General features: G+C 45.6%; 1 protein-coding gene across 5 annotated transcripts in view; it reads right to left on the reverse strand.

The window, feature by feature from the left end:
- LOC135093267 (GPI ethanolamine phosphate transferase 1-like) overlaps positions 1-15,795 on the reverse strand; it is a 293,072-nt gene that overhangs the window by 137,314 nt on the left and 139,963 nt on the right. For all 5 annotated transcript variants that reach the window (XM_063992366.1, XM_063992367.1, XM_063992369.1 and 2 more), the window contains exon 9: positions 716-891. In XM_063992366.1, coding sequence (XP_063848436.1) covers positions 716-891 — 176 coding nt within the window. The remainder of the gene's footprint in view (positions 1-715; positions 892-15,795) is intronic.

Below are 15,795 nucleotides of genomic sequence, written 5' to 3' on the forward strand. Positions count from 1 at the left end.
CTATTCAAATTCCACCCCTAGCGGCCATGTCCTCCACTCCTTCCTCCTCTGACTTCATGGTTCCCTACCATATAAAAAATACACCCCTTCTGTAGACAGAGCCCTTTCCTTCTTTGCAACCCTCTGGATCACCCCACCCTCCTTTCTCACTCTGGAGAAAACCTCCCCATTAGGTCCTTTGTTCCCTCTTTCTTCAATAGTCTCCCCTGGGCTCCACACACTGACACCATGGTCTAAGGATGGCTGCCCAGTGCTGGGCAGGACCTCCTTCCTTACATTATTATACATTTACACTGATGGCTCTTGCCTCCCATTCCCCTCACCCCCCATGCACATGCTCACATGCACAGGCTAGGCTTGGCAGACACCCCTCACTGCCCCTGGTGCCCCTACAAAGGCAGACACTCCAAAACACCTGCTGCTACACTGCCATCACCACCACTCCCACTGCACTGCTCTCCTCCACTCACTGGCATCACTCCACATCCACAGAGCGAGAAACACCTACTGGGTAGTTCCCAAGACCCCGAACTGGCCTTCAAGACACTCAAACACACCAGGGTCTTCCTCCTGAAGACTAGACAGCTCACCAGAGTCTAACCAGATAACCTTCTTTCTACCAGCACCTTTAGGGCACTAAAGGATGTGGCACCACAGCCTGCAAGGCCCTCATATCCCCAACAAGAACAAGAATTAAGAGTTTGCAATGACTCACCAGAATCTCGATGCCAACAAATACGAAGAGAATCCTTATAGCCACTTCCCACACCATGTTGAAGGAGCACAAAAGCAGCCAAGCCACCCGGAGAGGAGCACAGCTTTGATGTACTAATGCCCACAACCCCACAGGTGTCATCAGGTACAGGTAGTGTTGCCAAGGGTGATGCTGACCTGAACATAAGAGAACATCAGTAAATAAGGAGACTGCAAAAGGTCAGCTGGCTTATACAAGGCACCTCCTCAACACTTAAAACTTACCTGCCATCATCATCCACAAATTTGGCTAACCTCCTCTTGAAACAATCTGATTTCTCTGCATCTACTATGTGCTTACTAAATTTGTTTCTCTCATCCACAATCGTATTTGAGAACTAACTTCTGACTATATCCTTTCTCAACATAAATTTGTCTAGTTTTTAATATTTTTTAATGATTTTTTTTTTATTGCCCGACTCAACTAATACAGCGTCAACAGCGTTAATTTAATGCCGCAACACTGAACTTGCTAATTGTATGCAGTGGTTGGGGTCTATTGGGAGTGCTGTTATATAGAATATGTGCTGAATTAAATGGCTTGCTGTACACCACATATTTTTGCTGTCATAGGCTGACTGGGAGTCATCCACACACCCTTTTGTAATTTAACACAGCAGAATGCTTCCAGGAGTGCTGATGACACACGATTTCACCTTCTGGATAAAGTTTTGGCGGCCCGGTTATGTGAAATTTTAATGTTTCTCTCATCACCAGCTATTTTCTTGGCTATAGGGCATTCACAGGGTATAGAAATCTTATGATATATATATATATATATATATATATATATATATATATATATATATATATATATATATATATATATATATATATATATATTATATATATATATATATATATATATATATATATATATATATATATATATATATATATATATATATATATATATATATATATATATATATATATATATATATATATATATATATATATATATATATATATATATATATTATAAGATTTCTATACCCTGTGAATGCCCTATAGCCAAGAAAATAGCTGGTGATGAGAGAAACATCATTAAAATTTCACATAACCGGGCCGCCAAAACTTTATATATATATATATATATATATATATATATATATATATATATATATATATATATATATATATATATATATATATATATATATATATATATATATATATATACAGTAAAATCCCTCTCATCTGGCATTCGAGTATCCGGCAGCTTCAAGTATCCGGCACATTTTTCCCCGAGCCTTAACCCTTTCCTTCTAGTGCTTAAAATATTTTCCCGTTTGCTATGGTGGCTAAAAATGGTAAACCTAGAAATTGTCAGGAAACTGTTTGAATACTAATAATTATTTTCTCTTTGTTATTCTAAATACAATGATGTACTTTGTAGCTCGATGTGACCTCTGAAAGTTCAGTTAATGCCTTATCAAGGATTCCTCCTCCTCCCGCTGTGTGATCCGTCTTCCAGAAACAGCCCAGAGAGCGATGACACCGCACGCACACACACACACACACATACTCTCTCTCTCTCTCTCTCTCTCTCTCTCTCATCTTGGAGGGGAAATTGTACACTTCCAATGAGAGAGAGAGAGAGAGAGAGAGAGAGAGAGAGAGAGAGAGAGAGAGAGAGAGAGAGAGAGAGAGAGAGAGAGAGAGAGAGAGAGAGAGAGAGAGAGAGAGAGATTTCATCCCTTTTCATATCAAGTTTCAGGCAAATAACATTATCTCTCTCTCTCTCTCTCTGACAAATTACCTTCTACCATTTTATTATAAAATCGAAGATAATGAAAAAATTAACATGAAAGAATGATAGGTATCATCTCTCTGTTCTGATAAAACAGGTGGATCCTGTAAATCATTTTCCGAGTCCTCACTAATGTCTTCGCTTTCTTCAGTTTCTTCTTCTAAATATTCACTGTCACTGTCTTCAAACTCAGAAGCACTGCTAAATACATATGTTCTTTCCTGCTCCATGGTGAGTTATGATCTAAGATCCTTTGCTCTTATCAGGATGTCTCTTCGCACTTATCATGGTGCTTTCCACCTGGTGGGTCGCTGGGGTTGCCAAGTGTCACCCGGAGAAAGGGAAAATAGCTTAGTTACTGGTAAATTTCCAGAGCTAGTGACAACACTACATGTGGAAACGTGCCAGACACTTCCACTCACACCATCTGACTCGAGAAACCGCGCTTGGAGCTCAAAATTGAGGCGCGAAAATTCTTGATTACGGGTATGATCGCCGTCGCTACAGACGCATTGATTCAATCGTATATATACGATTGCTGGAAGGAAAGGGTTAAAATCAATAAAAATCAACGTGTACTCATAAAATTGATTAAAATTCCCGCGTGAGGCATACTTTGTCCCCTCGCCTCCAGAGCGCACTGCTTTGCGCCACCCGCGGCCCACTGCACTGTATTTACTCAGTGACTCAGTCCCGCGTGTGCACTGTTTATCGCCTGACACCTTCATTATGCCTAAAGTTGTAGTAAGGAGGAAGCGTGTTGTGCTTACACTTAAGCAGCTGATCAGATCAGCTGCTGATTAAGATCAGCTGATCTTTGTTATGGTAAGATCTTAGAGAGATCTTAGAGAGAATCCCCATACATGAAAGTTGGAGGAGATCCTGGAGGACTTCAGGAAGGGCACCAGTGCAGGAGTTACTAGCACCAAGGCTTGGCTTGCCAGAGGGTGAGGGGGTGGATACCAGAAAACCTTGGCTTTGGAACATCCGCATACCTGTAGTAACACTTTGGGTGCCAGAGGAGGGAACAGATACACGAAATCCGACTGGCTCCAATCGACCAGGAAGGCATCTGGTCCTTCTGCCTCCATCGCCATCCAATGGGACACAAACAGAGGAAGCTTGTGGTTAGAGGTGGAGGCAAACAGGTCCACCTGAGGACTGTTGAAAAGGTTTACTAGGTCTTGGAATGCAGCCTCCATCAACTCCCACTCCACTGAAGTCCCTGTCTGACATGATAACACATCTGCCCAAATGTTGTCCAAACCTGGAATGTACCTGACAGACAGACCTGGAATGTACCAGAGACTCAGCCAGGAAAAAGAGATCTTCTGAGATGGAGAGAAGAGGGAGAGAACAAGAGCCTTGGTGAGAGATGCAGTGTACTGCAACTTGGTTGTCCAACTGGAATCTCTCACGTATCCCTGACCTCTGGAAACTTGTGGAGAAAAAGGGGGCCACTAGGAGCTCCCTGGCATTGATGTGAAGTTGGGACTGAGGAGGGAACCACAGGTTCTGAGCTTGAAGACCATTGGAAGACTGGAGGCCCCAGCCTGAATCTAAAGCATCAGTAGTGATAAACAGAGTGGGTTGTGGAGGAATCCAGGCAGCAACTGTGGACAACTTACAGGGTAGAGCCCAACAATGGAGGAGTGGTAGTAGAGGTCCAGGAAACTTGTGAACTTGGTTGTGCTGGGCAATGGGAAACCAACAGTTTTCTTCCATGGAAAGTCTCCTGAACCTCAGCTGTACTAGAGGTACCACATCTGCTGTGAAGTTGAGAGGGCCTAAGAGACTGCCCCACAATTGCCTAATGAAAGTACAAGACCCCAATGCAGCAGACAGACCTGGTTGTATGCAGACAATCCTAAAGTCCTGGTGTCCCACTGCATGATAAGCCAAGTGATGGACTGGGAATGAGATAGATGGAACTTGGAGAAGCTGACCAGGAATCCCATTTCCTGGCAGGTGCAGAGGGCAATGTTCAGATCTTGCTGCAGTCCTGACTCTGAAGGATTATGGACCAGCCAGTCATTGAGGTACATGATGGTTGACACCTTTCAACTGGTAAGACATGAAGACACAACCTTGGTGAGCTTTGCAAAGACCTTGGACGCAATGTTGAGACCAAAGGGCATGACTGAAAAGAAGGACATGGGAGTCAACTTGGACTGCCAGGAACTTGCTGAAGCAAAGGTTGATGGGCATGAGCCAGTAGGCACTCTTCAGGTCAAGGGAAACCATTCAAGCATCTAGAGATAGGGCCAGCCCTATCTCCAGATTCTCTTGAATGAAGTCTTTATACTTTGATTTGACATGCTCAGGTGGATGCCAAAGCTTGTTGGAGTCCCTTTTAGGAACCATGAAGGCACAGGACAGGAAAGCAGAGTCGAACATCTCCTCTACAAGATCCTGCTCCCACAGCTCAAAGAAAAGATGTTGAACCATCCTGGAGCATGATCAAGGATGGAAGGGGCAGCAGAGGGGAGGATGGCAGCCAACTACCTTAGACCAAGAGAGACCTTTGCGGATGACCTTGGCTGTCCAGGACCCTTGAGGCCATTCCTCCTCCCACCTGGACAGGAAAGTAAGTCTGCAGGTGTTAAGAGCACTGTTTCCTGCTAGGCTGGGGAAGTGACCAGGAGGGCTACAGAGGACCAGGGACAGGACAAGCAAATCAGTGTAATGAGACATGGGGAGTTGCCGAATAGAAAGGAGACCTCAGCCGTTGCGCCCTCCCAGTGTGAGGGGCTGAAGCGTCCCTGGCTGAAATCCAAGGGGAACCTGAAGAACAACCATGGGAATCCAAAGAGGAGGGAAGACAATGCTGTAGAGGATGAAAACTCACTGCCCTGCATGTCATCTAGTGGAAGCAGGGACTCGGGAACCAGAGTGTCTGCACCCATACCTGCCACCAAAGGCAGCAACAAAAGGTATAGGGGTCATACAGTCATAAGAAGTGAAGATGAAGGGGGGGGGAAGAATAACTGGGCTAGGAATGACAACTTAGCAGCCACCAAGAAGCATCATGAGGAACCACTTGAGAGAAGTGAGGACCAGGGGTTGGAGCAGAGAACCACCAGAAAATGAAAGACGATCCTCCAGCTAGGTTGGAAACCTCCCAACAGTCCGAAGCCCAGCAGAGACACTGCCAAGCTTGAAAACCATCCTCTGCCAGGGTAACAACCCAGTGTGGAGGGACCTTCATCCAATTCTCCCCTGCTAAGCCCAGGGAAGGTGAAGAAAGCTGAGAAGAGGAATTGCCAAGTGGAGGAGAAGCTGAGACTGGAAGCAGAGCCTGCAAAACCACTTCTGAAACCTTGGGGCCAGCCTCTGAGAGAAGTGAAGACCTTCGGCAATGAGAGGGCATGGGCAGAGGTGAAGGGGAGAGGGGCCATTTGTTCCAGTGAGAAAAGGAAGGACCAAAGACTTGGCTTAAAGTCTCCAAGAGTACAGGCATGGTCATCACTTGAGCAAGAGGAAGCCTGGCTTACTCAGGAACTGCAGAGTCAGAGGGAGGGAAAGCTGGAGGCAAGACCCAGGCAGCAGGAGAGATGGGCTGAGACTCCTGAAGTAAAGCAGGTGAGGAGGCAGCAGTAATGATGGTAGGGTGTGGAGAAGAGAGAGACTGGATGCCCCAGGACCTGGGGTAGTAGTCAGCCAACAGCAACTGGTCGCGGGAGGAAGTCATTGATGCTCCACCACGAGCATGCCTGCTAGAAATGTTAACCTCATCCTCCTCTAAGAACCCCAGAAAGGGTAGAGAGGGATGTCTAGTAGACATGCTGCCTAAAGGGGAAACACCAAGAGACTGATATAAAAAACTGATATGAAACATGAAAGAAAATTTACACATGTCAAAATGAAATAAATAAATTGAATAAAATACATTGACATGGCATAAGCAAGTGGGTCACATATGGGAGAAGTACCAAAAAAGTCCTGTGTGTGTGCTCTGGGTTAATTGCTTTCATCCTATTGTGACCACAGGCAGAAAGTGGCACTGCCTTGAAAACGGCATCACTGCCTACTGGTAGACATCAGTTGGTGGGAAACGATATCGCCATGAGAGTGGCATCACTCCACCAGATGGCGGAATGGGGCCTCGCCATGAGAGTGGCATTGCTCCAATCTTTGAGATCTTAGAGTGGCATTGCCACAGCTAAGGCAATGCCCCAGTGGGGTCGAGGCTTAAGAATGTGGCAGAAAATGCCACCCTAGCATCAAAACCATGATGCTGTAGAAACAGTGAAGAGCAGAATGCAAAACAGACATAAACATCATCAATTGTAGAGGTGTTGAAAAGACTGTGGGGAAGACACACTTACCACTGCAGTGGTGCAAGCCCAACAACAGCAGGCCCAACATACCGGAGGAGATGATGTCTTGGTGGTAGGGGTAAAGGGAGACCAGATGGAAGGTGGGTCAGGATCTGGGAGTCTACAAGTAGGCTGACACTGTGGCCAACAGAATGGCAAATGAGGTCCACTCTCAACCTTCTCCCATAGACTTTCCCACAGACCAGAATGACCTACTGACCAGCCTAGGGAAGGACTGCAACTTACTCGGGGAAAGACACCTGACAGATGCCTTACAGTACACAACACTTGGACACATCACAAAGGACACACAACACCACTGGTGGACCCACTCCCCCAGCCGTGTCCTAGACACTGCAGTCACCAGATTCAGGATAGGACACAGCCAGATCAAGGTCCACACACACATGCTGGGATTGACAGTCACCCCTCACTGCCCCTGGTGCCCCACACAACCAGACACTCCAGAACAACTGCTGCTACTGCCCCTGCCACCACTCCCACCTCACTGCTCTCCTCCACTCACTGACATCACTCCACATCCACAAGCCATCACTAGCAGACCTACTGGGTGGTTCCCAAGGCCACAGCCTGGGTTTCAAGACACTAAAACACACCAGGGTCTTCCTCCATAAGACTGGACAGCTCACCAGAATATAACAAGATAACCTGCCTGCCAGCACCTTTGGGGCACTAGAGGTTACAGCATCATAGCCTGCAAAGCCCCCAAATCCCCAACAAGAACAAGTCCACAAGTAGGCAAGCCCAATGAGAGGCCCCATTGAGGATCCAAGCATGGGTTAGGGTCCTCAAAGGAAGCCTGACACATCTCATGTCTCAAGTTGCATGGCCAGGCAACTATGGCAGGGCCTGAACCAGTAAAAACTGGAACAGGGAGGCACTGGATGCATAGCAACAGCTGTCTATAAAGCACACAACACACTTGAAAATGCAGAAATCCTCAAAGGAAGTGCACCAACACTGTAGATGACACTCCCTGCAGTGGAACTCACACACCAATACCCAAAGACAGCACCTGAAAGATGAGCCGACAAAAGGAAGGAACAGAATGGTGGTGCGTAGAAATCTGATGGTGAGTTCTACATGTCCATTCCTCCTTAGATATTTTGAAAGTGGGACTATTTATCAATATATGGACATTTGCTCTCATATGACTATTCTATGCTGTAGCAAGACATACACAGTACAATATGAATTCATATACAGATGCTCTCTGACTTACGAATGCCTTAGGTTCCAGATGGCTGTTTGTAGTTGTCATAGCCATGCCACCCATGCCTATGATGCCCATGCCAACACAGCCCATAGCAACACCCCCAGTGTAGCCCCTCGTGAGGTCCAGCCATCTGTGCACAACACAGGTTAGAACAATGCCCACCTTGTTCATGAACACTATGAAAGTGCAGGTGTTGCTGATGTAACAGAGGACTAGGACGAGCTAAGTCACACTAAAACCCTAGTAATAATTGCAATTAATCTTACGTACATAAACCACAACAATGCATCACCTCTCGTGACCAAGATGTTGTGTGCATTAGCTGGCCATAAGAAACCTTAAACATCTGTGTGTAGGAGTGGGTATCTGGTGTGCCCTTAGGGTAAAATGAACCTTAAGCTTTTGGTGGGGAAAAGTAGACAAGTGAACATTCTGGTGATCGTGTATTTTAAAGGAAGGCATGAGCATACTAACTAGTTGGATTCTAGACCTTAAGGATGGCAAAGTATGTTGCCATGTATGTAATCTTGTTTCTGCATAGATGTTGGTGGATGGAAAATGTTCATAAGGAGGGAGCACAGAACGACTCACATAGTTCTCTGGTCACCATAATATATGTGGTGTCTTATTTTTGAGCAGGTGCAACTCAGTTTTGCTGCACCATGAGACTACCAGTTATTCTCTGCATCACTCTGTCCATAAGTAATACTTAGAGGATTTTCCTATGTGCCTTGTGTATCTCAACTTCAGTATACTGTGGTTTGATATATTTCATATTGTGTTTCAAGTGTTGATTTAATGCTGGATTATGATGAGTGACAATATTTTCTGTGGCACTTTGCATTTACTGACCACATGATTTTGTCTTTGATTTTCTATGTTGTGTTTATTTTATTATGTGATTGTTATGTGTACATTTATGTGTTTTATGTGTTTGATAAAAAGTGATGTGTTATTGAGTGACATAATCTTGCTGATGAAGTAGTGTTAACGTACAGTTAATAATAACGTAAGTAAAGACCTATTAATCTGTTAATGAGGAGTTACTTGAAGTTCTAGTAACTAGTCTGATAATGTGGTTATTGTTTTTTATTAAATATGTGTGTTGTTGGAATGCTGGTTAATCAATAATGTTAGTTTTTCTGAACTGTGTTTATGGCTTATCCCACTGCGAGAACCCTACCCTTAATTCTCGGTAACCTGGGCTTAGACTTAAAGAATTGTGAAAGTAACTGAAGTACTTGGTGAGTATATAACTGGTACAGTTCCTGTGTAAACTCTAACTTATAATTAAAGGTAAGTTGGGGGATTATGACATAGTCATTACTTACAAGTACAGTACCCTCTTGAGTTTTTTTGCTTGCTTTCTTCCAAAGCTATAGCACTAAACTCAAGGATTGCAAAACTCAGGGTACTGAAAACACTGAAAAATGCTTATTCCTTATTTGTGCAAGCCACATAGTGTAGCAATGTATAAGTGGGTATTTTGACCTCACATTCAGTGTAACACAGCAATGTGGTGGTGGTGGTGGTGGTGTTATTGTTGTTGTTGTTGTTGTTGTTGTTGCTATTGTTGTTGCTGTTGAGGGCTGTGATGATCCTGAAGATCAGTATGAGTCCTAGTGCAGGCCTGTGAGGTGATCACAGGAGGGATAACTGACCTGACTTCTTTAGAAAGGCATAAGTCAAGCGAATAACTGCAGAATAACTTTGCAGGAGTCAACACACATTGCTACCAGTAGGGTGGGCAGGTCAAAGGTGTTGATCATGAGTTATTTGTTGGTTGTGGAGCATAACACAATGGGAATAGAAGCAAGGGCCAAGTAAGAGGAAGTGTTCATTAGTTTCCTCAACCATCGGACATCAGGGGTAGCATGGGTGTGGTGATAAGCCCAGCCGATACAGGTATGCAATGAGTGTTGTGTGGCCCAGACTAAGGTCAGTGAGGCCAATATCTAGTGCCTGGGATTGTCTCCTTACCCACGGCTGCAAGGAAGAGTCTCTCTGGTAGAGTCCCATGGATGTGGCGTAGAGGGTGTTGCTGAGTGAAGAGTTCCACAACAAATGGCAGAAATGGGCTATGCAAATGGGCTATTCATCAGTGATGATGGCAGACTGAGTGATCAAGTTGGTGGAAGTGTGCTGCTGCTAAGCCACTGCCAGTGCATTTAGGAGAATGACAAGGAATGTGGATGGTGAACATATAAGATATGTCCAGGCATGGAGGGAAAAGGTAAGGTGGGTGTGATGGGCTGTAGAGGTGGAAATGGGAGTTGAAGGGTGTGCAGTATAAGCAGGGCTTGAACCAGCAGAGATTGGTGGGCACCAGGAAACTAAGCAGGGACTTGCTGGCCCACCCCTGTGGTGGAATATAGTGTGGCAAGAGGATGAGAGGGAGGCAGGCCTTGCATTCTGTGGTGTTGCTGGCACACTTTCCTGTGGGTGGATAGAGGAGGAATACAAGTACCAATCTCAGCATGTAGAGAAGCAACTGGGAAGGATTTCATGGCTCTCATGGAGATCCTCAGAGCAACATTTTGGATAGGGTCAAGTTTAGCCAGGGTGGATTGTGCTGCTGATCCATAGATGCAGCTACCATATTCTATCTTGGCCCTGATGGTGGTTCGGTGGAAGTGGAGAAGCATTTCATCACATCCAGGTGTTTCTTGCAGAAGATGTGGAGGTAGTCTAAGTGGTTGGCCCATGAGGGGCAGGGGCTGTCCAGGCACAACCCCAGGAAAGTATGCATGGTGACATAAGGGGCTGCCTTACCACCCATGATGATAGTGGGTGGAGATGATAACTTTTTCCTGGTAAAGCACATGAGAATGCTTTTAGGATGCTTATTGTGAGCCCTCAGGCAGTTATCCACTCTCAATGTGGTGACAGCCTCCTGCAGGTGAGTTTGTGCCAGAGCCAGTGTCAGTGAACAACTGATGATTGTAATACAATCTGCATAGAGTAGAAGGTGGGAGTGAGCTGGGATTTGGAAATTGAAGAGGAGGAAATTAAAGAGGACTGAGGTGAGGATGGATCCCTGAGGAACTCCACACCAGATGTCAGAGGAGGATAATAGAGAGGCACCTACAGCCACCTGAAAGGAGTGGTTGGTGAGGAAGTCTTGGATCCAAGCAAGGGTGGTGCCAGTAATGCCCATAAGTGCCAGCTTTTGTAGGATTCCTTCATGTGGTGCTGAGTCAAATACTCTCTCTATGTCGAGAAAGAGAGCTGTCATGACCTGGCACTGGAAGTAGGTGTCATAGATGTAGTATCCTATGTGGCCCAGCACTGTTGTGTTGCTTCACATGTAGGTAGTGGCTCAGACAAGTGCAGCTTCACAGTGCAGGTGTATTGAAGGTGCAGGGTATACAAAGGGGAGTACAGCTTGTCTGGAGAGCAAGCAGGTATGAACTGACTCTTGGGTTGGAGGAGATTAACAATGTTACCTATGAATGTTCTCATTCACTCGCCTCATGCTTCATTCAAACCTGCTTCATTCACGCATACTATTATTCAACCATCCAGCCACTCAATCACTCAACAACCACACACCTACCCTGGGACTTTAGAAATCAAAATCTAATGTCTAAATTTTTACAAAACAACAATCATCTCCTTAATCACAGGTGCTGGAGTGCCACCACACTCTCAAGCGTTGTGGCGCTCTCTACTGACGACAGCTGCAACGAACTAGGGGGTGCTGGTTGTCCTGATGCTCTCTTTCCTGACATGGATTTACTTCTACTGGTGCCCTGCTCTTTGGCATTGACAGATACTATTGGTTGATGGGGGTCATAAAAATTTCCTGTTTCACCACAAGATGTGGCCACTGCCCATCTTGACAAGATAATCCCTCCAGTGCCCAAAGCCAACAATAACACTTACACAATCTCAGCACCTGCATTCATGGTCCTAGACATCCACACAGCTGCCAAGGTGTAATCGAGAAAGAGTTCGGGCAGATAAGTCATGACACATCTTTGCCTTCTCCCATAGGTGTTCTGCTTTCATATCACACAAGTCTGCAGTATGTTGCCACTCAGGAGCAAAGGAGCGGTGATGTGCTGGAAAATAGGACCTCATGGGATGACCGCAGAGAACCCGTGCCAGTGACCTGCCCACAGCTCGAGGAGTGTTTCTTAATTCCAACAATCCTTGGGCAAACTCATCTCTGCTCAACAATCCTTTGACCATAGTTGTCATGATCAGTTTTTTCACTGCTTTCACAGCTGCTTCTGCATGCCTGTTAGCTTAGCTTGCAGGTTGTGTGGGAATAAAACCCTGTGCTCTATCCCCCATCAAGCCAGGAACCATCACACTGTGAAAGATGTGAATTGGGGTCCGCCATCTGTCCTCAAAATATTAGGTGCACCTGTGCTGGCAAACACAAAACGTAGGACACGAACAAGATGGTCTGCAGTTGCCTGGTGAGGACATGCGGACATATGAGGCCAGCCAGACGAGCAATCCACAAATACCAAGTATGTACACCCAGTTGCATGGAAGTAATCTGCTGATACAGACTGAAATACTCCACTCAGCTGATCTTTGTCTTGCTATAGAGATTCATTTGGATGGTTGGGAGGAGAAGACAGCATCAAGAGCGATACGAGACTACGTTCTCGTATCAATTCCAGGCCAATAGGTGGATTGATGAGCACCATGCAGGTGTTCACTCACTGTAACATGAGGTTTTCAATTTCTCCCAACAGCTCCTTGTATGGAAATCAGCGGCTGATGATCGACCACTAGATCAAAGTGTATAAGTCCTGCAAGGTACATCCTGCATTTCTTGATTGCCCAGAGGACAGCAGTCATTTCCAGTGCTGTGATGGCATATCGAGTCTCTGTATCCATTAGAAACTTGGAACCACACTGAATTAACTTCCATTTGTTGTCATACCCCTGGAGAAGGATAAAACTGATGCCATATGTCCTCAATGTATCTGTTTGCAGCATTGATAGTAGCATGGGGTCAAAATATGCCAAAATGGGTGGTTGGGTTGATGATTCAAATGCTTGTTCATGTTGCACTGACCAACACCATTCTTGGGCTGCAAGAGGTTCCTGAGGATCCTGCAGTGTCTGCAATGGCGGAATAAAGCCTCCAAGCTGATTGACGAGGCTGATGAATAATTTTTAGATCTGTGATACTCTATGGCTGCAGGAAATTAGAGATGGCTTAAGTTTCCCTGGGGTCTGTGGTGTTACCTCAACTAGAAATGGAGTAGCCACATAAGTTGACTAGTCTCTCTCTATCCACACATGAACTTCTTAAGTGTAATGCCTTGCTGGTTGCACCATTGCACTATGTTAACATGAGCTAAGTGGTCCTTGTAGCTGATGTCATAGGCCATAACCTCATCAATATCACCGAGAGCCTGGTCTCCATAGCAATTGTATTCATCACCAGAAGAAACAAGACCCATTATAGCACGCCAAAACTTGTAATGTTCCCAGGGCATTATAAAGCATGTCAAATCTTGGTCTTCTGCTATTTTTTATCTGAAAGTAATCCATCTTTGCATCCAGTGTGGTGAACCATGCTGCTCCTGAGGTGATTGAAGCGATGCATCATGGGATGAACATACTGGATAAACCAGCCTCTTGACGAAGCGGTTGAGGTGTGTCAGGTCTACACACATCCTCATGCCAGAATGTTTCTTGGGTACTGAAAGTAATCCATCTTTGCATCCAGTGTGGTGAACCATGCTGCTCCTGAGGTGATTGAAGCGATGCATCATGGGATGAACATACTGGATAAACCAGCCTCTTGACGAAGCGGTTGAGGTGTGTCAGGTCTACACACATCCTCATGCCAGAATGTTTCTTGGGTAGCACCAGGTTATTGGGTGCTCCACTTTCTCAATAATGCTTTGGGCGAGTAGGATGTTTAGTTGTCTCTTTATTTCTGCATGTCAATTGCATGGAATTGTTCAAGGTGTAGGCATGGCAAATGGTCAGGCATCTTCCATTAGCTCAATGTACATTTGTCCTCTGTCCATTTCCCACAGCATCTGTTCCTCACCAAAGACACATGGAAAAGCTTTGATGAGTGCTGCAGCATGGTCCGCCCACTGCTACATGATCTCTGCAGGTGCAGGGGATGATGGTGGTAATGATGGCTGTGTCCATGGTGAAAGTATTGGTGGCTTTTGTCTGTGGTGAAGGTATTGGTACCATGACAGGTTAGGGTAGTTTTGGGTGGCTTGCGACTAGTCCGAGGAGAGGGTGTTGGCGCTGGTGCTCTTTGCACTGCTCTTACCTGGGCCAGGTAGCTGTCCCGGAGAATACAAAGTGCGACAGAGTCGAACCAGCTAAGCAACAATCCCTTAGCCTCCTTCACCATGCTGATGACCACTTCTGTCCTCCTGCTGCCCAGCTCCAGGTGAGACATGAAAGTTCCGACACAGGTAAGTGAGTGGTCACCCATGGTTTAAAGTTCTTCACTTCCAGCCAGTGTTAAGTTAGACAGATTGATGCCCAGTGAGAGTGTGGTGTTCACGCCCATAACTGTCATTTCAGCCCCTGAGTCTGGGGTCCAGGAAATGATGTTTTGTCTTGTGGAGTGCGTGGCTGTGGTTGCCACCTGTGGTGCTGCATGCGCTATCACATGCTTAGTGTACACTCCTGCCAAGAGCTGATACACATTTGCACCACTAGTGCAATTTCCCTGCCTGCATCCTTGGGACTGGTTCAAGGTTTCTTCACTATCTCCTCCATGCCTCTATCACTGCTTATTGGCACACAGCTGTAAAGTGACCTCATCTGCCACAGTAACGACACACTTTGTTCACAGTCAGACACCCATGTTTATCATTACAACAATCTTTCCCACAATGGAAAAACTACATGAGTTTCACATTGGCACTGTGGGTGGTATCAAACTGATGAGCTTTCCTATAGCTTGATACTTTGCTTGCCGCATGATTCAAAGGATTCAAGACCTCTCTCTCTGCTCTGCACTGCATTGGTTGGAGGAGGTTAACAATGTTACCTATGAATGTTCTCATTCACTCACCTCATGCTTCATTCAAGCCTGTTTCATTCACACGTACTATCATTCAACCATCCAGCCACTCAACCACTCAACCACAAAAGCACATCAAAGGTACTCTGTTAGGGGCAAAAACCACACTGCTCCACACCTAATCAGTGGGTGTCCTCCAGCCATCCGGTGAGGTGGGGGCACATCATCCTCTCCACCAGTTTACCAACACAAGTGAGAAGAGTAATGAGTCTGTAGACTAAGGGGAATGTGGGTTCTTTTCCAGGCTTCAGAACAGAAAGGATGACAGTTGATTTCCAGTTAGCTGGGAAATTCCTGGATTGCCAGCTGAAGTTGTAGATTTGAAGTAGGCAGGTGCATAGAGGTTGTGTGAGGTAGGTGAGGAACTCGTAAGGGATTTTGTTAGGATCTGGCACTTTACCTGGTTTAAGTGTGGTGAGTGCTGAGGTTATTTCATGCTGTGTGAATGGTTGAGTGAATGATGGGAGGCCTGGAGAGGATAGAGCCCTCTCAATATCCTCGGTCAGAACTGAAGGCAGACAGAGAGGGGGCAGTAGTGGAGAAGGAGTATTCTTGAAGAGAGGGTCTCCAAGAAAGAAGTCAAGGACAAAAACTGCTCCAATGTAAGGATAAAACCAAGTATGCAGGCCAAGGAGCCTAAGTAGAGGTGTTGCAAATGTGAAGAGGCAGAGTAGGTTCCTAACAATCATGTTGGGCATTGAAA

This window comes from Scylla paramamosain, chromosome 42, assembly GCF_035594125.1.
Source record: "Scylla paramamosain isolate STU-SP2022 chromosome 42, ASM3559412v1, whole genome shotgun sequence".
Classification (NCBI taxonomy): Eukaryota; Metazoa; Arthropoda; class Malacostraca; order Decapoda; family Portunidae; genus Scylla; species Scylla paramamosain.